The sequence below is a fragment of the Rhinopithecus bieti genome, unplaced genomic scaffold, assembly GCF_001698545.2.
Source record: "Rhinopithecus bieti isolate Rb0 unplaced genomic scaffold, ASM169854v2 scaffold_45617, whole genome shotgun sequence".
Lineage (NCBI taxonomy): Eukaryota > Metazoa > Chordata > Mammalia > Primates > Cercopithecidae > Rhinopithecus > Rhinopithecus bieti.
The window spans coordinates 1,679,007-1,705,239 of record NW_016819136.1 but is presented as its reverse complement, the minus strand read 5'-3'; the positions used below and the strand labels follow the sequence as shown (position 1 = coordinate 1,705,239).

Sequence of the window (26,233 nt, the reverse complement as noted above, 5' to 3'; positions counted from 1 at the left end):
TCAGGTTTGTCAAAGATCAGATGGTTGTAGATGTGTGGTATTATTTCTGAGGGCTGTGTTCTGTTCCATTGGTCTATATCTCTGTTTTGGTACCAGTACCATGCTGTTTTGGTTACTGTAGCCTTGTAATATAGTTTGAAGTCAGGTAGCGTGATGCCTCCAGCTTTGTTCTTTTGGCTTAGGATTGTCTTGGCAATGCGGGCTCTTTTTTGGTTCCATATGAGCTTTAAAGAAGTTTTTTCCAATTCTGTGAAGAAAGTCATTGTTAGCTTAATGGGGATGGCATTGAATCTATAAATTACCTTGGGCAGTATGGCCATTTTTATAATATTGATTCTTCCTATCCATGAGCATGGGATATTCTTCCATTTGTTTGTGTCCTCTTTTATTTCATTGAGCCATGGTTTGTAGTTCTCCTTGAAGAGTTCCTTCACATCCCTTGTAAGTTGGATTCTCAGGTATTTTATTCTATTTGAAGCAATTGTGAATGGGTTACCTCCCAATTTAAACTACAACACCCATCTTCTATTTCTTCCTGTCCCTGCCTTTTCTCTTATTTACTTGTTGTCTCTCTTTCTCAGTTGGAATGTAAGTTTTATAATGCTAGGGGCTTATTTTTCCAGTTTTGTTCACTGCTGTATTCCAGTGTCTAGAACAGTACTTGATAGGTACTCAGTTAATATTTATTGAAGAAATGAAAACAGTGAATAAAGAAAATCTCTGAAGTAATTGAAATATTTAAAATGTGTTTTTGTTTTATTGTAGCTCAGGAGCTGGTCAATGACTGGTTAGACTCCAAACTTAAGCAAGAATTAGCAAGTGATGAAGAAGGTGATGCTAAAAACACTGTGTCAAGTGTCACTCTTGTGCCAGAAGCCAATGACCATTTGAAATATGACAAGTTTGATGGTAAGAACTTATCTGATTGTTCTAAGTTTTAACATCTAATGAATGTGTCTAAGGAGTCTTTATAATTGTTTTGAATAACAAATAATACCTATTTAACTTTTCTGTGTTTTAGTTTTTATTATTGGTTTTAATTTATCATAGTTAAATGTAAATTTCTTATGCTATATCTTCAGTAAATTCATGGTGTTTTTAAAAATTAAAATATTCTATTACAGTTATCCCTAACTAACTGCGAGGAATTAGTTCCAGGACCCCTGGCCCCCACAGATACCAAACTCCTCAGATGCTCTAGTCCTGTGCATATCCTCTCGCATAATTGAAATCATCTCTAGACCACTTACAATACCTAATACAGTATAAATTCTATGTAAATAGTTGTTATACTGTATTTTAAAATGTTTATTATTTTTTATTGTTGTATTGTTATTTTTAATTTTTTTTCCAAATATTTTTGAACTGCAGTTGGTTGAATCCAAGAATGTGGCATCTGCAGATAGGGAGGGCCAACTGTATTTATAATTCTGCTTATAATAGCAATTAATGCTGTTTCAGAGTGCCTCTTCCTTATATATCACTGGACTATTTACTTTGATGCAGACTACATTTAAGTACTCCTATGTCATTTTTTAAATTTATAAAATGCTTCTTATTTATCTGTTAGTTATTACTTATAAGGGAGGTTATTACTTTTCTAGTTTGTTTGTTTTTTTTCCCAGAGGAGGGAAAAGCCACTATTGTGCACAGAGCCAGTGTCAGACAAGTTAGATGGCTGATGTCTGAGTGTTTATCTAATACACTCAAGGGTCTGTGTATTTTTTTTCCCTGAGCATAGGAGTAGTCATGGTAATGGTGGGGCAGCTCCCCATACATGACTCAGATACCCTTGGTGAATTCACCTGACATCATACCCCTTGTTTAGGACTCTGTAAAATCCCCAAGTTGAGGATCACAAAACTATCAGCTTGTCAAATTAGAAGAATCCTTCAAGACTAGGTAGTCTGATCTACCCTCCTCCCTGACCCAGATAGAGATCATTCTACAGTGTCCCTAACTTGTAGTGACGTATCCTCTGCCTGAACACCTCCCAGGAGTGAGAGCCTGCACTTTGCGGGGAGCCCATTCAACCAGTCTGAGGCTCTAATCCTCATAGCAGCTTCCCTTAGTTAGGAGAATTAGGATTTTGTCTTCAGTAACTTTTTACCCTATGGTACAACAAAAATAACATGTTCTCTCTCAAGAACGTTTTATTTTTTGTAGGAGTTGTTACCATATTTGACCACTCATATAGTTCTATGTTTCCAGATTAAATAGCACCAGTACTCTCAACAAGTTTTTTATACCACATGGTTTCTAGGTCTTATCATCCTCGTTGCTGCCTTCTGGATATTTTCTAGTTTATTATTGTCATTATTAAAGTGCGGTACTTCGGTACTTCATATTTGTTCTGAAGCAAATATATGGAATCTAATGAAACTATTACTTCTTTTGATATAGTGCTAATAGATCTAATTATGTCCCTTTACTTAGATAGGTTGATATCATCTAGTATCATGCTAAGTCTCAATCATCATATGCTGGTACAGTTTTTTTTAAATTGAAATATTGAACAAATATTTATGTAACCATTAAAAGGATGTTTACCAAAATATTAATTAACATATTATCTCAATAGACACAGAAAAAGCACTTAACAAAATCCAACATGCATTCCTGATAAAAACTTCTCAGCAAACTAGTAATGCAAAGAAATTCTTCAACTTGATAAAGGCCATTTACATAAGACGTGTAGAAAACAAATACCAAAATGATACGTGTAAGCTTTGTCAGGAATTACATTAAATATAAATGCATTTAATTAAACACTTCAGTCCAAATGCAGAGATTGGCAGAATGGATAAAAAATACATGACTTAGCTATATACTATCTACAAGAGACATATGTTCAATTTAAAGTACAAATAGGTTAAAAGGAAAAGGATGGAAAAAGATATACCATGCAAACAGTAACCAAAAGAGAACTACAGTGGCTATGTTAATATATATTTAAAAAGACTTTTAAAGAAAAAATTATTACTAGAAACAAAAGTGCATTTTCTAACAATAAAAGGGTCAATCTATCACAAAAACATAACAACTATAAATATATATACACCTGACAAAAGAGTCCCAAGGTAGATGAAGCAAAAATTGACAGAATTGAAGAGAGAAATATAATTCAACAATAAGACAATCATGTGTTGCTTAATGAAGGGGATAAGTCCTGAAAAATGCCTCATTAGGTGATTTTGTCATTGTGCGAACATGATAGAGTGTACTTACACAAACCTGGATGGTAGAGCCTACCATACACCTAGGCTATTTGAGATAGACTATTGCTCCTAGGCCACAAACCTGTACTGCATGTTACTTAATACTACAGGCAATGGTAACACAATGGTAAGTATTTGGGTGTCTGAACATATCCATCCATAAAAAGGTACAGTAAATATACAGTATATAAAAGGTAAAAAGTGTACACCTGTACAGGGTATATACCATGAATGGAGTTTGCAGGGCAGGAAGCTGCTCTGGGTTAATCAATGAGTGAGTCGTGAGTAAATGTGAAGCCCTAGGATGTTAAAATATGCTGCTGTAGACTTAAAAACACTATATACTTAGGGTACACTGAATTTATAAAAACATATTTTCTTTTTTCAATAATAAATTGACCTTAACTTACTATAACTTTTTTACTTTATAAATTTTTTATTTTTTCTAACATTTTGACTCTTTGGTAACACTTAGCTTAAAATGAACACATTGGAGAACTGGACAAATTTTTTTTTAATTCTATGTACTTTTTTCTATTTTTGAAATTTTAATTTTTTTTTTCTTGTTAAAAAACTAAGACACAAACATACACATTAGCCTAGGCCTACACAGGGCCAGGATCATCAATATCACTATCTTCTCCTCCACATCTTGTCTCACTAGGTCTTCAGGGGCAATAACACACATATAGCTGTCATCTCCTGTGATAATATTACCCTCTTTTGGATATCCCCTAAAAGACCTGCCTGAGGCTATTTTACAGTTAACCCTTTTTGTTTTTTTGAAACAGGATCTCCCTTTGTTGTGCAGTGGTGATCATAGATCACTGCAGCCTTGAACTTCTGGGTTCAAGAAATCCTCCAGCCTCAGCCTCCGTAGTAGCTGAAACTACAGGTGTGTGCCACCACACCTAGCTAGTTTTTTTTTTCTTCTTTTAATAGAGACAGGGTCTTGCTTTGCTTCTCAGGCTGGTCTTGAACTCCTGGACTCAAGCAATCCTCCCATGTCAGCCTCTCAAAGTGGTGGGATTGCAGGTTTGAGCCACTGTGCCCGGCCTAATTTTTTTTTTTTCTAATAAGTAGGAATAGACTCTAAGATAATGATAAAAGTATAGTTTAGTATATACATAAACCAGTAACATAGTTATTATTATCATTATCAAGTATTATGTATTGTATATAATTATATGTGCTATACTTTTTTGTGTAGTATTCTAAGATTTTTTGTGGGTGCTTTATTTTAACTTTTATTTTAAGTCCAGGGTACATATGCAGGATGTGCAGGTTTGTTAATAAGATAGACACGTGCCATGGTGGTTTGCTGCACAGATCGACCCATCACCTAGGTATTAAGCCAAGCATCCATTAGCTTTTCTTCCCAATGCCCTTCCTCCCCCTGCCACCCATGACAGGCCCCAGTGTGTGTTGTTCTTCCCAACGTTTCCATGTATTCTCATCATTCAGCTCCCACTTATAAGTGAGAACATGCAGTGTTTGGTTTTCTGTGCCTGCATTAGTTTGCTGAAGATAATGGCTTCCAGCTCCATCCATATCTCTGCAAAGGACATGATCTCATTCCTTTTTGTGGCTGCATAGTATTCCTCAAAAATCTAGAAGCAGAAAACCATTTGACCCAACAATCCCATTAATGGGTATATACGCAAAGGAATATAAATTATTCTATTATAAAGATACATGCATGTGTATGTTCATTGCAGCACACACTCTTCACAATAGCAAAGACATGGAATCAACCCAAGTGCCCATCAGTGATAAACTGGATAAAGAGAATGTGGTGCATGTGCTACACTTTTAAACAACTGTTAGTGGAGTTGTTTTGTTTATACCAGCATCACCACAAACACATGAGTAATGCATTGTGCTCTGACATTATGATGGCTACAGCATCACTAGGCAATAGGAGTTTTTCAGCTCCGTTATAATCTTATGAGGCCACCTTCGTACACGCAGTTCATTGTTGATGGAAGTGTTGTTATTTGATACATGACTGTAGTTAGAGACTTCAATACCCCACTATCAATAATCTTTGGAACAACTACAAAGCATAATCAAGGAAGATGTTCAGTAACATTAGTCATTAGAAAAGTGCAAATTAAAACTGCAATGAGTTACCTCTACATATGTTAAAATAGCTTAAATTTGAAAGACTGACCATACCAAGTATTAGTAAGGATATGGAGAAATTGGAATACTTCTACAGTGCTGGTGGAAATGTAAAGTTATGTAATCACTTTGGACAACAGTTTGATAGTTTCTTGAAAAGGTAAGCATTTAGCTATAATATGATCCAATCGTTCTACTCCTACATATTTTCCCAACAGAAAAGAAAGCCTATGTTCTGTGGGTTCTGCATTTGTAGACCCAACCAACCATGGATCAAAAATATTCAGGAAAAAATAATTCCATCTGTACTGTTCATGTACAGCTTTTTTTCTTGTCATTATTCCCTAAACGATACATGTAACAAGTATTAACATAGCATTTACATTGTATTGGGTATCATAACTAATCTAGAGATGATCTAGAGTATAAGGCAGGATGGATATAGGTTATATGCAAATGCTACACCATTTGGTATCACGGATTTTTGAATATCCTTGGATTTAGGTATTCTCAGGAGGTCCTGGAACCAATCCCCTAGAGATAGGGAGGGATGACTGTACACGGGTGTTCATAATACCTTTATTTGCAATAGCCAACACCTGGAAACAACTCAAATGTCTATCAACAAATGAGTGAATAAACAAATTGTGGTGTATTTATATGGTGGAATACTACTCAGCAATAGAAAGTGATAAACTATTGAAACACACAACATGAATGAATCTCAAAATAATTGTGCTGAGTGAAAGAAGCTAGGTCAGAAAATACAATGTATATAAGTGTATGATTTAATTTATATAAAATTCTGGATAATGAAAACTACATAGTGGCAGCAGGTCTGTGCTTACTTGGAGCAGAGTGGAGGGCAAGGGGAGGAGTGAAAGGAAGAGATTACAAATCAGCATGAGGACCCTTTTGGGGCTGATGGATATATTCATTATCTTGACTGTGGTGATGGTTTTACTAGCATATGTCAAAATTTATCATAGACTTTAAATATTTGCAGTTTATTATATGTCAGTTATACCACAATAAAGCTTTTCTCTTTCTTTTTTTTTTTTTTTTTGAACGGAGTCTTGCTCTGCCTCCCGGCTGGAGTGCAGTGGCCGCTCTCAGCTCCGCAAGCTCGCTCCCGGGTGTCACGCATTCTCCTGTCTCAGCCTCCCGAGTAGCTGGGACTACGAGCGGCCCTCCTCGTCGCCGGCTAGTTTTTTGTATTTTTTACGTACGAGACGAGGGTTCACCGTATTAGCCAGGATGGGTCGATCTTCCTGACCTCGTGATCCGCCCGCTCTCGGCCTCCCAAGTGCTGGGATTACAGGCTTGGGAGGGACCACCGCGCCGCACTTAAATCTTCTTATATATTCTTTCTTTTTTCTTTTTTTTCTTTTTTTTTAAAGCAGTAGAGCTCTCAAGATTGTTTAGATTGAAGTTCTCAAGGTTGTTTAGATGGTAATCTTTTAAATTTGGCAGTGAAGGACTCTAGTGGCTTGGGCAAGGGCAATGCTTGGTAAGTGGAGCTTTTTTACTCTTAGTTGAAGGTAATTGCTGAGGGCTATACTCAACCAGTTGCCATTATCAGTTACTATTTATTGAACATTCGCAGCTTTGTATTTTTACTATACTAGTATTCTTTATGTAAATATGAATATAATACTAAAATTAATTTTTTAAAAAATTTCCCTTTTTTGTTGTTCTGTTTCCCTCAGATTTATGTGGCTATTTGGAGGAAGAAGAGGAAAGTACCACCGTTCAAAAATTTATAGACCATCTGCTCCATAAAAATGTGGTAGATTCTGCAATGATGGAAGATCTTGGAAGGAAGGAAAACCAAGACAAGAAGCAGCAGAAGGATCCTCGTCTTACCATGGAGATGAGACATAAGCAGGTGGGAGGGAAAAACAAAATTAAAATGGATAACAGGAAGCAGTCTTTGTGTAACACATTTAATAAGCTTAAATAAAGACATAGGCTTTATTATGAAAAAGGGTGCCATCTGTGGTTTGGTTAGGGAGCATAAAAATAAAATATAAGAACTTCAGAAGAAAATAATTCTCATAAACTGAGGGTAGGAAACAATTTATTTAAGAAATAGCCAAAAAAAAAAGAATAATTGATTTTGAGAAGAGTATTGAGATAAACCTTATTAGTTTGAATGTGGTACTTCCTATTATAAACATGTAGATTGTGTGTGTTTGAGTTTGGTTTTCAAATTGCAACATTAATATTATTAATATTCTTGTGAATGTTACAGGATAATTCTTTTCCAGACAACTGAAATTCACTCATTTTGTGATTATAATTTAAAATGGAAGACAGAGCTGAATTGAATCAAGTTCAGCTGTTTTGAATTAGAAAAGCATGTGAGAACTTTCTTTTCTCCAAAGGGAATAGTAGGTTATTGCAAAAAAGACTGGTGTCTCAACACTTTGTAAAGGAGTGCCAGGGAATCCAGAACTAAAACTGAACCGGAATTAATATCTGTACATGTGTGTGCCATCTTTGTATAACTAAATTTCTGATTGCCGAATTTGAAAATAACTGCTTTAAATTATTCAATCAAGGTATATGTAATCAGCACTGGGGATGTTAGAGAAATGGGTAGAAGTATGATTCTAGTTTGGATTTATGACAAAAGGGAGGAGAGAAGCTTCAATAAGCTATATAGTCATTGTCTGTCTTACCAGAAGTCTTATCACAACTAGAGAGTAAGATAAGGGTAAAGTTAGGTGAAGCAGGAAGGAAAGGACCTTTCCTTAATTCATAGCTACTCAAGCTCTCTAAAGGATTAGTAGGTTTGAAAAAAATGAATGTGCTTTTCATATTTTGATTTCCAAATATGATCCAGAATCACTGCTATATTTACATAATAATAATAGAAATGAATAAAGGGTTGTGGTATTCCTAAAGTCAATAAATCACTGTTCTATCATTCACAATGTGGCTTCCAAAAAAGTTCTGTTCTTTCTTAAATTATAATTAGAATGCAGATATGACCTAAGTATAATAAAAACAGTAATGTACACCTTGGACAGTCGTTACAAGTGAGAAATCATTACTAAATGAGAATCCAGAACTTGGGATCTGACTCATTAGATTCTCTACTTTTCTGTGATGTGGATCATTCCCACATTATTTGAGTCATCTTCATCTGACTTCATCTAAAATTTTATATTGGTCTTTACCCAGTAAATAGATGAATTCCTCCTATCCTACCAGTAAATAGTGGAGTTCTGGGTCAGAATATTTCAAACTGGTTGTATTCTGAACTTCAAAATGTATTGTAAGGTTTTTCATATCCCTTTCTACTTGAAAGGCCACACTTCATCTTTATTATATTTGCTTTAAGGTAAAAGAAAATCGCTTAAGATGTGAGAAAGAACTAGAGTACCAGAGAATAGAAAAGACCCTGAAAAAATCGGCCTTCTTGGAGGCTCAGTGTCTGGTGCAAGAAGAGAAGAAAAGGAAGGCTCTGGAGGCCAGGAAAGAGGAAGAGGAGATTCAAAGGGAGATGGTGAAGCTGCGGAGGGAGATAATTGAGAGGAGACGCACTGTGAAAGAAGCATGGAAAATGTAAGCCAGTGTGATAAGCACTGTGGGGTTTCTCTGTTTAAGCAGTCATTTTAGAACTGCTCTGAAGTTTTTAAAGTGCACAAACATTGCAATAACAAAACACAAAAGAGAAATCACTCACTATTCCACCGTCTTAACAAATTAACTAATTTCATTTTTCCTTGTTTCCTCCTGATCTTGGTCCCTTTTCATACTTAATTATAACCATAAAGTACATTTAATTCGTAATTCTGCTTGTTGTAATTAACACATTGCCTGGAGTCCTGGGGTGTATATATTACTCCATTGAGTTCCTATACCATAATTTATGTAATGATCACCTCCCCATACTAGTAAACATTTCAGCTATTTTGGATTTTTCACCATTATAATATTGCAATGAGCATCTTTAAGGATACATTTTTTTCACTTTTTTGAATTATATCCTTAGAATAAATTCTTAGGAGTGTAATTTCTGAGTTAAATGACACAGGTCTTTTTCTGACTCTTGAAACATTGCCAAATTGCTTTCAAAATGGGTTGTACTTGTTTGCTGTATCATCAGCAGCAGGCCAGTTTATCACACTCTTCCCAGTACTGGGGAGTATCATCATTTTCAATATTTTTACACTTTTCCTGGGCATTATATTGGTTAGTTTGCATTTCTTTGGTTAGATATTTTTGAGGTTGAACATGTTCAGTAATTGTGTCTTATCCTGTTGTGAACTGTTTGTCTTACTTTCTGATAATCACATGGAAAGTCACCACTGTCTTACTACCACTGATAAAGAAAAAGAATATCTGACATAAGAGGAAGATGAAAATAGTCCTCACAGGATGTAGTACTATTATCCATCCTCATGCAGAAAATGAGCTTCATAAGTGAAATAACTAATGTATTTATTCTGAGAAACAGCACCAATGCAGGAACTGCAAAAGCCTTGGAACATGACTGAAGTGTCTGACTACTCAAACTGAGAGGCCACAAAGACCTAGTAGATAATCCCTTCCACCCCCATCAGCCTACACAGCTTTCCCCTCTGTGTTCTTGATTGCTCTTATTCTACCCAACTTAAAACAGCTCAGCAGTGAACATGTGCTTTACTTCTTCAAGTGCCAGGCTGAGGCCTCCTCCAGATGCCATTCCTTTCGGAAAGCAATCACTGGTGTTTTAGTGAGTTCTTTCTAGGGCCAGCCTTGCTTTTCAGATTGCTCCTAAGCCCTGAAAAAACTAGGTTGACCTAAAATAAATTGTGAAAACAAGTAACATTTAATGGTAGTAGGATGCTGTGCTCACAGTGGGCACTCAACAAATGTTCACTGACCAGTCATTTCTTTTAAAAGTTAAGATCTTATCCATGGTTACAGTGAGATAGGTAATATGTTCTACTTCTAGGTGGATGAACTGATTTAAAACTTTCCAGAAAGCAATTTGGCAATAAACAAGAGCCATAAAATAGCATTATCCCTTGACCTAGGAATTACAGCCTTAGGAAAACTGCCCTAAGAAAATTATCAGAAATCCAGACAAAGATTTGTGTAGAAAGATAATTTAAACAACATTATTTATAGTAACAGACTTTCATAAATATTGGAGAAATTGCTAAGTCGTGGCTTGTACAATGAAACAGGACTGACTCTTTTTTCTGGGTAGAAATATGGATGACTTTTATGGGCATGGTGGCACACACCTGTAACCCCAGCTACTGAGGAGGCTGAGGCAGGAGAATCGCCTGAACCCAGGAGGCGGAGGTTGCAGTGAGCCAAGATCATGCCACTGTACTCCAGCCTGAGCGACAGAGTGAGTGAGACTCCATCTCAAAAAAAAAAGAAAAGAAAGGGAGAAATATGGATGGCTTTTATACTTCTCCAGTTTTTCACAATGAGCAGATATTTCTTTTAAAACAGATATATATTCTAATGTTATTTTTAAAAATCAGATTCATGGTATCAGAACTGTATTTCTTTAACAATCACTATAACCTATCACCACGTAATATAACATTGTTATAGCATTCATAGTTTGGAAAAAGTCAATAAAACTTTTATTGTTGATAGGCCTTTTAAACCTATTTGTAAGCTATCTTAAATCTGCTTCATTGCCTACTTTTAAAATTATCTCTTTCAAGATGCTTATTAATTTCAAAGGGAAAAATAATAACTCTATATTGGAGAAGCCACCTTAACGAAGTGATGAAGGTTAACATCACCAATAATACAAAATAACACTGTGTACCCTCTGTATCATATATGAGAATGAATGAGAGAATATCTGTAGGGTATCCTGGCATCTTTCTCAATTCGAGTTTCCACAACTGTGAAGCAAAAGTTCAAGAAAGATCAGGTGACTAGCTGGTTTGTGGCCAGAGCTTATGAATTCTGATTCCTGACTAGGTGCTATGTTTACCACATCATTAATAGTGTATACTTTATACACGTACATATATCTGTGCAGTTAAATGCACTACAATAAGAAGGCCATAGCTATGAGCTTGTTTGAATTGGTGAGCGAAAGAGGGATGGCCTGGATGAGGAAGAATAGATAGGTGAGTGAGAAAGAGGATGCTCAGAAAGATGAGCAACAAAGTTACTAAAATAATTCTGGTTACTTACCTAAAGGCCTTTTCCTATTTAAGTTTATTTTTTTCTCTTTTCAGCTATTTAAAAATTATTCTAGATTCCATTCCCTCCTTATTAAATAACACCTGATTCTTTTGTTATTCTTCTTTCTAGTAACCTTATAAGAGGCCTTTTAGTAAGAATCTCATTCCTTTCTTGAGAATCCTTTTTTTCCCGGTATATGGGAGAGAATTTATGTCTATATTAGAGACTATCCAGTAGTTGTTAACTCTCAAATTTTGATCGAAGTATGGCTCAGTGTTCAACTCAATAACAATACTATAGTATATATAAGATTTTCTACTTTTCAAAGTACTTTATAACAATTTTATTTCATTTAATCTGTATTTTATAAAGGAATAAAGTAAGGCTCCAAAAAAATTACCCTACTATGTAGTTTTAGAGCCAGATCTAAAAATATGTGTATTCCAAAGGAAAATTCAGTGTTTATTCTGCTACAGTAAGTTGTAATTGCTTATTGTTAAATCTACTGTAAATATACATGTATTTTTTAATTGTTATTAATAGAGAGAAGAAAAGGCAAGAAGAGAATTCTCAAAATAGTTCAGAAAAAGTCATGTTTCAAAGTACTCACATTCTTCTGGATGAGGAAAAAATGGCAAAAGAAAGAAAAGGAAATTGAAAGAATTATTAATCCAAACTTTCAAAGAAAATCAACAGGTGGGAATTGCAATGTCTCTTTACTTAGCATTCTGTAGTATAAATGACAAAGAGCTCCATCAGAGATGGGATAAAGTAAAAACTAAGTCCAGTTGAACCTCGTCACAAATACCAAAACTGCCCATGCCATTTGTTCTTTGTGCCCAGCTGACCTGGTATGCAGGGCAGAACACAGATCCCCTGTTCTGAGGCTGTTCTTTATATACTCTGGTGGGATCCTGGGAAATTACTGGGGTGAGGTGGGTAAATTATGGACTTCTTCCTAAATTACCTCTTCAGAATAGCATTTAACTAGTATTAACCTTAAACTAAGGTAGCTCTCTGGCAATTTTTGAAATCTTGGCTTCCACTTTGACAGTCATAAGGATCACTGTGTTCTGGATTATTCAGAAGATACAAGAACTGGTTACTTGCCTTTTAATAGCTCTGATCCTAAGGCAATGATATGTTTATACCTGTGCTTTTCTTTTTAATGGTCTACATTTTATTTTACCTTTTCTCCCTTCTTTCACTTAGTCTTTTGTAAAATAACTTGCTGATTTTTAATATAAAAGTAAATATCCTCTTCAGGTTACTTAAGCAGTTTTATTCAATAAAGTGGGATTGATAAAAGTATGAAATTCGGGATTATAACATTTCAGGTAAAAGGACTTACCTGGCAGATTTGTAAATGAGAGGGTTAGATGAGAAAAGATAAATATGTATATTTTACATATCCTACAACACCCACCCCAGGGCCTTAGGCATTGCTGAAATTCAGAGGAAGTTAATTGAATAAATACGTGAATGAATGGATTTAGCGAGAGAAAAGAGAATGTTATGAAGATACTGAGGGAGCTTGATAAATGTAGGGATAGACTTACAAAGGTCCTGGAAATCACAGGAGTTTGAATATGATATGGATAACAAAGATATGAAGGAAAAAGTAGTCAAAGTGATTTTTTTAAAACAGTAGACATATTTGATGGTGGCATTTTGAGCTGATAAGAGGTTGTAATTACTCAGTTATTAACCAATAAAAATTTGGTCAGAGTTTTGGCTTCAGGAAAACAGAAGGAAAAGTAGTAGGAAGAAATGTAAGACTTGGAGTTAACATTTTGAGAAAAGTTAGCAAAGACTTAGATTCTGCATTCTTCATGAGACAGATGGAATTAGTATTCCTCCTATGTAATAACAGTTTGGATTTCAAAGAGAAAATAAGAAGAGAAACAAGTATTCAGGGAGTCATCTTGAGAAAGCGTAAGGAAAAAGTACCATGATACATTTCCCAACAAATTAGAGACAAATAAGATATGTTTTCTAAAAAATGTTTAAATTGTATTGAAGTCCACTGTACAATCATATATATTTTAGATGGAACTGCCAAATATGAATGTTAGACACATATGCAGAGTTTTACAAAATTAGTAGCCCATCTAAAACAGATTACTTAGTTTTAAAATATTTGATACGGAAAAGCTGCAAAAATAGTGCAGAGTTTCTGAATAACCTTTATTGGGAGAACCACCCCCAGTATTTCAACATAGGTTCTTTTCTATTTCCCTAAGTGTCAGCCAGTCTGAGAAATAAAGAGAAAGAGTACAAAAGAGAGAAATTTTAAAGCTGGGTGTCTGAGGGAGACATCACATGTCGGCAGGTTCCGTGATACCCCTCAAGCCACAAAACCAGCAAGTTTTTGTTAGTGATTTTCAAAGGGGAGGGAGTGTACGAATAGGGTGTGGATCACAGAGATCACATGCTTCAAGGGTAACAAAATATCACAAGGAAAATGGGGGCAAAGCGAGATCACAGGACCAGGGTGAAATTGGAATTGTTAATGAAGTTTCAGGCACGCATTGTCATTAACATCTTATCAGGAGACAGTTTGAGAGCAGACAACCGGTCTGACTAAAATTTGCTAGGTGGGAATTTCCTCGTCCTAATAGGCCTGGGAGTACCGCAGGAGACTGGAGCTTATTTCATCCCTTATCTGCAACCATATAAGACAGAAATTACCAGAGCGGCCATTTTAGAGACCTCCCCTAGGAACGCATTCTCTTTCTCGGGCTGTTCTTTGCTGAGAAAAGAATTCAACGATATTTCTCCTATTCACTTTTGTAAGAAGAGAAATATGGATCTGTTCTGCCTGGCTTTCAGGCAGTCAGACCTGATGGTTGTCTCCCTTGTTCCCTGAACATCGCTGTTATCCTGTTCTTTTTTCAAGGTGCCCAGATTTCGTATTGTTTAAACACACATGCTTTATGAACAATTTGTGCAGTTAACGCAGTCATCACAGGGTCATGAGGCGACATCCTCAGCTTACAAAGATGACGGGATTAAGAGATTAAAGACAGGTATAGGAAATCACAAGAGTATTGATTGGGGAAGTGATAAATGTTCATGAAATCGTCATAATTTATGTTCAGAGATTGCAGTAAAGAGAGGTGTAAAAAATTATGAAAGTATTAATTTGGGGAACTAATAAATGTCCATGNCTGACTAAAATTTGCTAGGTGGGAATTTCCTCGTCCTAATAGGCCTGGGAGTACCGCAGGAGACTGGAGCTTATTTCATCCCTTATCTGCAACCATATAAGACAGAAATTACCAGAGCGGCCATTTTAGAGACCTCCCCCTAGGAACGCATTCTCTTTCTCGGGCTGTTCTTTGCTGAGAAAAAGAATTCAACGATATTTCTCCTATTCACTTTTGTAAGAAGAGAAATATGGATCTGTTCTGCCTGGCTTTCAGGCAGTCAGACCTGATGGTTGTCTCCCTTGTTCCCTGAACATCGCTGTTATCCTGTTCTTTTTTCAAGGTGCCCAGATTTCGTATTGTTTAAACACACATGCTTTATGAACAATTTGTGCAGTTAACGCAGTCATCACAGGGTCATGAGGCGACATCCTCAGCTTACAAAGATGACAGGATTAAGAGATTAAAGACAGGTATAGGAAATCACAAGAGTATTGATTGGGGAAGTGATAAATGTTCATGAAATCGTCATAATTTATGTTCAGAGATTGCAGTAAAGAGAGGTGTAAAAAATTATGAAAGTATTAATTTGGGGAACTAATAAATGTCCATGAAATCTTCACAATTTATGTTCCTCTGCCATGGCTTCAGCCGGTCCCTCCATTCAGGGTCCCTGACTTCCTGCAACAAACCTTCACCCGACTTTTCCCAATGTTAACATTTTACATAAGCATAGTATAATTATCAAAACTAGGAAATTAGCATTGGTACGCTGCCGTTACATGCCATTAACTAAACCATAGACCCTATGAGAATATCACCAGTTTTTCCACTAATGTTCTTTCTCTGTTCCAGGACTCAATCCATAATTTCACACTGCATTTATTTATTACATCTCCTTAGTCTCCTCCAATCTGTGACGTTTCTTTAGTCTTGTGTTTTATGACCTTGCCATTTTTGAAGAGAACTGGTTAGATATTTTGTTTAATTGTCTCTCTTTTTGGGTGTTTTTGTGTTTTCTTCCCCTTGCTTAAGGTTGTGCATTTTTGGTAAGAATACTATAAGATGTGATACTGTGCCCTTCTCTGTATATCCTAACAAGGAGGACATAAATACTGGTGTTAATTTCGATCACTTGGTTAAGGGTGTGTGCTGGGTTTCTCCATTGTAAAGTTGCTATTTTTCCTTCTCCTTGTCTTTCAGGAGATACTGTGAAGCTATGAAAATATTTTGTTTCTCTGTAAACTGTCACTCATTAAAGTTAATATCCATTGGTGGCTCTTGCCTGCAGCAATTATTAATGTTGTATTTGTCTAATGGTGATTTTGTGTTTCCGTCATTTCTTCTATACTTATTAATTGAAATTCTTCTAGAAGGAAGATGGTCCCTTCTCCTTCAGCTATGTGTATATGTATATATGTGTGTATTTATGTATTCATTCATTTATGTAATTATTTATTTTATTCAATATGAGCTCATTGATAATTATTTTATTCTATGGGTCACAATCTAATGTTGTTGTTGTTTACTTGGTTATTCAGATTGTTTCAATGTGTCTATTGGGAAACCTATAAGTTGGCTCCTTTGTTCTTTCAACATGCTTCCATCCTATTTTGGACACTTCCTTTTTTGTTGGTACCATAAGATACTTTAGGCTTATCTTGTGTTTTATCTGCCCTCACCCTGCAATCCACCACTTCTACATGGAACTTTGATTCACCATGTTGGCCAGGCTGTTCTCAATCTCCTGACCTCATGATCCACCCACCTCAGCCTCCCAAAGCATTGAGATTACAGGCGTGAGCCACCGTGCCCCACCTAATTCTGGATTTTATTTGTTCCTCCCAGAGTATCTCTTAACATCTTTTTTGGGCCACATTATTTAATAGGAGACTGAGAGAAACAGTGCAGGCTCTCTTATCAAAACACAAGTTCAGCACTATTGATGCATCTTTTCTGCACATTTTCATCGCCAGGTCTCTTTGTCTTGTCAAAAACATTTGTTTTTTGTATAGAAGCTTTCTACTTCCAGCCTATCCCATTTTCTCTTTGATCTTGCAGTGAAATCTCTTGGGGGAGATTCAGCAATCTGTGTGTCACTGCTCATTAGCAGAAACAACAAAGGATTAACTGTGAAACTCTTATATTATTTGGAAAATGGCCTTCTTAATTCTCATCCTATTCTGAAATACATTTTGGTTTTCTTAATAAGATTAGAAACTCTATGATCTTTGCTGCTTGTGAAAATTGAAGAGAAAGATAAAATATGGGTGACACTAACCTACATCTTAATTATTTGGGGGAAGGTTTTAGTTTGTTTATTTGGTTGGATTTTTCTGTTAAAGAATAAAATAATAATGATCCAAAGAAATCATCATTATAGTTATGCTTGTGGCACAGCACCTTCCAAAAGTCCACCTCAAACTAAACCAAGGAAACGTAGGGATACTATATATGGAAAAGAAGCCTGGAGTTTTTCTCTGACAGAATGACGAAAACTGCAGTTAAATATCTCATTTATATACCATGATTCCTTTCCAAAGATCTTAGTTTTATCAGGACTGCCTACACACCACTGAGGCAAAACCGTTTCTGAGCTGACACATAGCAAACCATCCTCTCAGCAGTGTTTTCTTATGTTAGGGGAGGGAAATAAAGGAAAAACCTCTTTAGAAATAAAACGACAGAAAAAGAGAAATGCCAGCACACACATGAAGATTATTGGGATTCATGTAACTCTCCCTGCTAGGTTTATTGCCAAGGGCAATGTGTGGTATATGTCTTGGGAGGGGTTTAAAGCATTATTATATTTTACTTTATGTAGCCAACTCTGTTGAAATTTTCTATCTAAAATGTCAGTTTTGGTAAAGAAATTGTTTATTTTGTTATATTCTTTCTTTCCTCATCCTATAAGTAACCCAGATGTCCCATTCTCATGGAGGGGACAGTGAGGACCAATTTACCTAAACATTGTGCTAGTGTTTGACATTTCAAAGTTCCATGAAGCCTTTTTTATTACAGAGATTCCTGTTTTTAAATATATGATTTTTTTGTCTTTCAAAACAAGTACTGATTACATTTTGATTTTTAAAAATTGAAAAAAGAGACTTTGGCGTAAATGAAACCCATTCCCTAAAATTGTATAGAATAGACTATTTCCCCCCTAAACACTAGACATTTCAGGTAAATATCATAAGGATCTTGAGAGCCATGTGGGTGAGGAATGAAAGGCACCACGTCATTGTCTTACTATCACAGTATCCTGGAGGTGAATCAAGCATTTGTCTGATATATTCTGAAGTAAGCTGTGTTCTTGGCATAGTTTGTGTGTGTCTGGTGGGGGCCAAGGATGAAGGGTGGGCAGATAACAGGGATTTTGGTAGAGATGGGGAAGAAGGTCTCTAAGGGACATGAAGAAAGACGGAAAAGAGAAGGTGATAGGGAGCCGTAGGTCTGCCTTTCCTACAGACTTGAGGTCACGAGAACTCATGTTCAGGGTATTGGGAAAGGAGCCCCATCCTAATGTGTGGTCAGGTGATAGGCTGCATTGTGGTCATTCTGCTGTAAAGAACCCAGAGAATTTTATTGGTTAAGCATTTACTATTTGGTGAAACTAAGGAATTGCTTCTTGAAATTCTATTTCTAGAGTGAAACAGCGTAACTATTAGATAATTACAGCAATATTATCAATTGAAACTTTTTAGCAGAATTAAGAACTTATAAAATGGCCTTATGTAAGGGCATATTGACATATTTATGGATAGCATGATACAATATGAGGTATCTGTGATTTATTTTTAAATACTTCAGAAAAAAAGTTGGTTGGGGGAGAGATGAATTAAGATTGGCAGAATGTTGATAATTTTTGAAGTTGGGTAAAGGTTTATTCTTTGGTTCTGCTTTTAGGACAGTGATAGGGTTTGGGTTTTTTTTTGTTTTTTTGTTTTTTTTTTTTTTAAGTTGAAATGAAGAAGGAGAAAAAAATTTCCTATAGAAGTAAAATGAGCATCACATCTTCCAGGATATAACAGAAGTAGTTTTTTTGTCTATAGCCAGGGGTATCATTTCACGTGGCAGTGGTTGTCAAAGTTTAGGCTTCTAGGCTTTTCCATGGAACCCAGCAGCAAGTTCAGGTCTTAGCACTGTGTTCTGGGAACTGAGTATATTTTCTCTAATGCAATTAGTTATGAGCATATATAGTTGGGGTTGAGGATTACCATGATTTCCTGTCTTTTCTTTGGGGTAAAATTAGGAAAATCCGGAATAGGATGGGTCACGGGGTATTGCTTTTCCATTGCAGAATTCAATACTGCACTTCCTACTGGAGATTTATTTTGCCATGACAAAGATCCCATTTTTTATTCAATTTTTTTCTCCTTCCTCATTTCAACTTAAAACTAACTCTCTAATCCCCAGGGACTTCATAGCATCTGTGGTGTCTTCTGCCCAGCCACAGTAGCCCGCAAAGGAAAAGGGAAGTTGGGGATTGCTCCCTTTCGTAGCAATAAAGTTTCTGTTCTTTTGGCCTGAGAACAGCAAGGAGTCACTTAGGGGCCTGGGTGTGGAATGTAGCTTTCTTCCTGACATTCCAGCCTTTGCCAACTCCCCTAAACCATTAGTTGCAACAAAGTTAGTTCTATTCAGCAAAAATAAATTGTAAACTTGTTGACATTTTATCCTCTTAACAATTCATTGTTTATTTTTCCATGAGGGAGAATTTTGATGCAATTATCACTGAACTTTCTGACAAAAGAGAAATAGCTGAGGAATTTTGATGAGTTACCCGCTTCATTAATCAGAACAAGCATTTCTAGTGACAGGGTTAGAATTACAATGAAGATTAGATAGCAAATTGCTGTTCCACCTAACGTCAATCATTCCTAGTGACAGTAGTGTGATTACACTTCAGGGAAGAGCTTTTCTGGCTAACAGAACGAGGGCAACTCCAGTGCAGGTAATAAATTTAGCAGAGCGAGCTGTCATTTCTTCTCTTCAGTGGAATCCTTAACAACCAAATGATGTATTGTGGAAGATTTTGTGTGGAGGATACCATTTCACTTTAAAACTTTCTAAATTTCACCAGGTAGTATTTTATTTTAGAAATTATTATAGATAGGTACTTAGGAACAGTTCTTCCTCCAGTGACTTTCTGTAGTTTATTTACCTATATCAAGCCTTAATTATTACCACAACTATGATAAAGAGATGATGGAAGTTAGGAAAAGAGTGCCTGACTATATTTGAAAATCTATCAGAACTAAAACGGTACAAAATAAATGAACTAGGAAATAAATGGAGGGAAATCAGACTAGTTGCCTAGCTAGATAAAACTTAAGTTCGCCTGGCTTAAACAGAACGTATTCCTCTTCCAACCCAGTTGTGGTTTTAAATCATACGTCTTGTTTTAAAAAGCAAAGGGATAGAGCGCTATGGTAGTTCCAAAGTATAGAAAACTAACGAGGAGAAGCAGGTCTGGGAGCATCAGGAAGTAAGCTGGGGGTAGGGAGGAATAGAAAGAATAAATAGTTCAGGACTGTGGAAGTGTGCCACCCTTCTAAATAAAAACAGAACTAATATCTTCTTCCAGAGAAGATGTAACTGAGTATATTCCTTTCCCAGATATTTTCTTCAAACACATTTATGGGACTCCTGTATACCTGGATAATGTTTGCTATGAATCAAGAATAACTAAGCATCTATTCTTGATTCATACTTTATTTTTTTAATTTAAATTTTAATGGGATTGCTTTTTTGAGCAGGCAGGGAAAAAACCAATAGCAAGTCAATTTCAAGAAAGTAGTTGCTATACAGGTCTGTCACTTTGCTCTTGTTAGCTTCTCTGTGGTGAACCTGAATTATAGACCTTTAAAACTGATCATTTTGGTCTCAAAGTCTCAACATAAGTATTTTTAAATAAACATATTGACTATAGAATTTATAAACTCAAAATTTCCCCTCCTACATTCAGATATGTCCCTAACCAATGCTTTTCTACCATGGTAAGTTATGTATAGAGTTTTCTTTCACTATAAAAGCGCAAAAAATGTGCCCTTCTTTTTCAGGAGAGATGTTTTTGCCTAATAGATTAGAGTCATCAGGATGCTGGAATGTTTCAGTTTCAGCCTTAGGTGTACCACTAACTCTTTACTTGTGATTTTAGTCATTAAACCTTTCTCTACTTGAAGTTTTAGCTTGGTGAAGTAAATCATAATAATATTTACAATCTTTATTTTATAATGATGGTTTGCAAATTAATAAATATAGTACATGTAAGATGCTTTGAACTTTACAAAGAAAAGGAATGTCAAAATCAAAGGACACTATTAATAGTGTTATTATTATCAAGATGGATTATGTTTGTACTATTTTTCATCATTTGAAATAATCCTGAAGTTAAAATTAGAGATAGCTACACATAGAATATTTTACCAAGTCATTCAAGAGGACTTCTTAAAGGGACCTGGTAAACAGACACAGAACATTTTCTTTAGACTGTGGCACACAAGTTAACACCATTGTTTTTCATGCTGTATTTTGTGGAACAGGTAAACAAATGATGCAAAAGGCATACCCCTCAACCTGGCAGCTGTATCTTTTCTTCCTGTTACAACTGAAAGAGTGTCCAGTATTCAGCAAATATCCTTTGCTTCCTCTCTCCCTTCTCCTCTTTCATCCCCTCCAAGAGATCTGAGGTGTGCCACAGATCTAGAACATGTGCCTCATTTGACATAGGGAAAGGGCTTTTTAAAGTTTGCCATGTTTTCTCCTAATGAGAAATTATAATGAAGAATATTGTTTAGTTTGTTAAAACAAGAATATAAACTAATACCCTGTTTGGAAAACATTTCTGGCCAAATGGACAATTTCTAAGAATTCTAGTAGATGCTTTCTTATGTTATTGGTCTTTTCATTGATATATCCTCTTTCCCTATAACCTCTCAAAAGTAGAGGTCATGTCAAACAATTTTGTGCAGAGTCCCCAAATTGAAACACAGTGATGGTTGCTTAGTAGATGCTGAAATGAAGAAAGTTAAGTATTTTTATAGAGAAAGAAGCAGTAAATATTTGCCTGATAAATCTGGCACATCCTTGAAACTGGTCATCAGGTATCCTCATCCTCCATATTTCCCACGAAGTCACTTTCTATGAGGTTAGTTTTTGTTTTAATGCTCCCCACACTCAATGCCACGGTCAGATTTACCATTCCCATTTATGAGACCTATTCCCTTCTCTCAGGAGGCTCGCAGTCTAGGGGAAAAAGGTAAACTGGTAATTATGATATAGTATGTTGGCAGTTTTGGCTGAAGAAAGCATAGATTGCTTTAGGAAGACAGTGGATGGGCAGTTACATTTAGGTGGAGGGATTCGTAATAGGAGGGCTTCCTGAGAGAGGTGACTACCGAAGTAGTTAGGCAGAAAGAAGGCAGAAAAGAGGGACAGATAAATTAGTATTAGGTTGGTGCAAAAGTTATTGCTATGAAAAGCAATGATAAAAACCGCAACTACTTTTGCACCAACCCAATGTGACCATAGATAGGAAACTATGAAATGGCATGGTTGGTGTCAAGGCCAAAAGCTGAAAGTAATTCGATCTAGAAGGAATGTAAAGTTTGCTGAAAAGAGAGAAGATACAGGCAAGGACTAGGTCTCAGTGATTTCCTTAGACTAGGATCATGAGTAAAGTACTGCTTTGGGACATCCTTAGGGTCAGTAGACCTTGTCTAATTTGCTGTCAAATGCATGTAGTGGAAGATTATAGGCAGCCTGAACATCTAGTCTCTCTAGACTCACCAGAGCCCCAAAGTGGTCAGTGGTAGTAGCCCAGCTGATTTTGTTGTTTTTAGCTGTCTTATTCTCAGGGACCAGAGACTCCATCCCATCTTCATGGAATCTCTCACGTTCACTTGTGTAGGGCACTAGTGGTGTTATAAACGGTAATGAATTAAATGGTTGGTATTTGAGCTCCAAGACACCTTGGCAGGGGGAGTCATGTTGGAGACAGGTTTTCAAGCTTCTCAAACAAGCCCCTTGGTTGGTGTCATAGATGTGACTTATTCCAGCTCCCCATGGGACTGGTGGCTTACAATGAGAATGAAGTATTTTTGTTTAAGTTGTGAGGCTGAGAATGCCTCATTTGCATGATTGAATATTCCTTGTCATTATTAGCATAAAGGAATTGTGTTTTGTCTCTTCCCTTCCATTAAGACAACAGTTCCTATATTTGTTTTTAATAAGTGTGAGGGGAAAATCTGAGGAGAGGGCTGTCAGTGTTAGATATTAGAAACACTAGTGCTAATGGATGGTGATTTTCCTAATGTTTCCACTGCAGTGTCAAAAACGGTATTTCTCTGCCTGGCACAAGCTGATTCTTGATCATAGGATTAAGCTGGGGAAAGCTGGGACCCTGTCTGACTGGAAGATTCAGCTGAAGGTCCTGAGGGCCTGGAGAGACTACACAAGATCCCAGAAGTTGGAGCGGGAGACTCAAGCCTTGGAAAATGATCTTAGGGAAGAAAACAGGTATCATTATTTGTATTGTGAAAATCCTTCTAGTATGTTTGTCTAGGATATTTTCCTCCTGAAGAATCCACAAATAAACTTTACACATGCTGACTAGAGTAATCTTATCCACTTATAAAATACAGAAATCACAGTTTTTCTCTGTTACATCTCAAACTAGAAAATTTTAACTGAAAATTATAAGTAAACAAAATTATTTAAATATGCTAGCCAGGAGCAGTGGAGTGTGGCTGTAATCCCAGCTACTCAGAAGGCTAAGGCAGGAGGATCACTTGAGCCTAGGAGTTCAAGACCAGCCTGGGGAACATAGTGAGACCCTGTCTCCAATAAACTAAACTAAACTAAACTAAACTAAACTAAACTAAAATATACATTGTACATGATCTTCTTTCTTTAAGGGAAGCAAGTATTAGGATTTTCCCTTGGTTCTGGTGTAGTAGCATTGTACCCTGGACCATCTTAGAATTCAAAAGAGGGTGTTTGGCTTATATGCCAATAATTCTCATTCATAGAAATCACTGTGTACACATAAAATGTTAATTAAGGACACAGAGAGCATCCATCTGGGAGGGCCAACCTGCCAAGAATGATTCCTCCCGCTCTACCATCTTTTGTTCCACACCTTATTTAGAGGTTTTTTGACACCTTTATAACAGCTCCTTCTTATGCTTGTGAATGACACAGAATTCTGTCTTCAAATGAGGCTTTCTTTATTCCATCATCTTAAAATCAAATACTTTTCTTCTTATTATTTACAAGTTCAAGTTTGCATTCTTGAATCAAAATCACAGATGTAAAAGGAACCATTTGGTTTTTTGTTTGTTTTTCTGTATTTCTTCTTAAAAAAAGTGATAAATGATGTGCAGAATGTGCAGGTTTGTTACATAGGTATACGTGTACCATGGTGGTTTGCTGTACCTATTGACCCATCCTCTAAGTTTCCTTCCCTCATCCTCCACCCCTCAACAGGCCCTAGTGTGTGCTGTTTCCCTCTCTGTGTCCATGTGAAGGAACCATTTGTTTACTTAGGAGTTGGGGAGAAATCCATGTTTTTATATGTAATCACTTCTCTACTGGCAGTTCTATCATTCATTCAGGATGAAAAATCGCATAAATGATAAATGCAAGTATTTTCACATAGAAGGGCATGGTGCCCCCTAAAGTTGATAGCATCAGGCCTGTGATAGCATCAGGCCTGGAGACTGGTGCATGGCCCCTTATCCTCAAAGAACTCACAGATGAATAGGCAAAACAAGATCTAGAGACTGTACAGGTATTGAGGAGTATTGTTAACTGAATAATACATCTCCATCTGCTGCTGAGAACATGACAAGAATGTGTAGCTGTGGCTAAGGAGATTCCTAGAGTGCCAGGAAAGGCTTTATTAAGAAGATGGGTCTTGATCTGAGCTCTTCATGGTCAATAGGATGTTCCTAGGTAGAGACAGGGAGACTGGGATGATGGCCATCTGGATTGGCTGGAGATTATCAAGCATGTAGTCGTCAAGTACATCAACTTCTGAATGGCCTTGAATGCCAGGACATGGAGTTAAGGTAGTCTTCGGTAAAAAAAAAAAAAAAAAAAAAAAAAAAAAAAAAAAAAAAAAAAAAAAGTGAATCCTTGAAGGTTTTTTAAGCAGGAGGGTGACCTAGTCAATTTCCCTTTCCTATGATATGCTGGGAGAAATCTTTGGTGAAAAGAAAAGAGGCCAACAGAGAAAACTCTCCCATAGTTTGTTTCTAAAATCTGAGGACCTGGTGATTGATACAAGGAATTAGGATGATAGCTCACTCAGAAAGGAACAGCTGGCAGGATTTGTTGGATAAAGAAGGGAAACTGGGGTTGTAATGTGGATGCAGTGTGAACGCAGGCATAAAATGAGTGGACACTTGGATGTTGAAGTTAAAAGTGGCCTATGAGATTTACATGCTGGAAGAAACTCGTATAAGGAAAATCTGGAAAATTTAAGATTCCATTCCAATTAAACTGTTTAAATATAAAAGCACTAAATAGGGATTTCATAATAGCATAATGTGCCAATTTTTTAAAAAAGATCTTCTCAGAACTTTTTGTCTTGTGTCTGTGAATTATTTTCAAGTGACTATTTTTAAATGTTTAGAATGGATACTAAACATTTTTTAACTGACAGAGTTAGAAAATATTTAACTTATAATAATTTTTTACTATAAAGCTATAGAGCAAAAACATCCCAGAGCAGGAAGGCACCTCAAGGATCATCTGATCCAGCCCCTCATTTTACAGATGATAAAAGTAAGGCCCAGAGACAGTAAATGACTCAAGGTCACAGAGCAAAGAGCAGCCTCAATGGACACCAAATCCATACCTGTTGAATAATAAGCAAGTCAGGGAACAAATGAAGAACTCAATTGCTTCCTCTCCTGCAATTTAACTTGATAGGGTTTTGAAGCATTCTTTCTAAATAGACATCTATCTAAATAGATAAGAGAGAGCATTTATTATCATGGTTACTCATTGTAGAAACTTGGCTCTGACCAGCTTGACCAAACACAGGTGATTCTGTGGTTCACTCACCTGGACATTGAAATTACTCATTATGTTCATTATTTAAATGTCAGTTGTGTCCTCATCCTGTAGTTCCCTCACTGATGTGTGTGTTTGTCACCTAGATTTCCACTCACTGGCCTGTCTGCCACGACAGGCCCAGACTTGTGGGCTTTTTTCTTTCCCCCCTTTTCTTTCTGTTCTTCCCACTTTCTCTCTGAAGCAATCACAAATCCCTCTCTTTTTAGTATTTGTAATTTAGCAACCATCTTTCCTTATTGAGCCTGTGCTGGGTCTCACTTGCAATGCAAGGATTCATCCACTTTTTTCTTCTAAAAATGTGTCTTTATTTTCCTAATAGGAATTGTGGTGACTCTATTTTTGTTCATCTTGATTATTTTAAAATAAGTTATGGTAATGATGTTATAAAATTTCCTTACAATATTGTGATGCAGCTTCAACATGAACAAATTTTCCAAACCCTGAGGATTCACTTAGTAATACAAGAAAATTCTAGTACACACACTAAATTAGACCCTTTAA

General features: G+C 36.3%; 1 protein-coding gene across 1 annotated transcript in view; it reads left to right on the top strand.

Moving 5' to 3' along the window:
* Positions 1–26,233, top strand: part of CCDC191 (coiled-coil domain containing 191) — an 88,222-nt gene that overhangs the window by 10,877 nt on the left and 51,112 nt on the right. Inside the window, 6 exon segments of the mRNA XM_017858582.1 lie at positions 766–909; positions 7,052–7,230; positions 8,692–8,915; positions 12,042–12,139; positions 12,142–12,194; positions 22,977–23,167. Coding sequence (XP_017714071.1) covers positions 766–909; positions 7,052–7,230; positions 8,692–8,915; positions 12,042–12,139; positions 12,142–12,194; positions 22,977–23,167 — 889 coding nt within the window.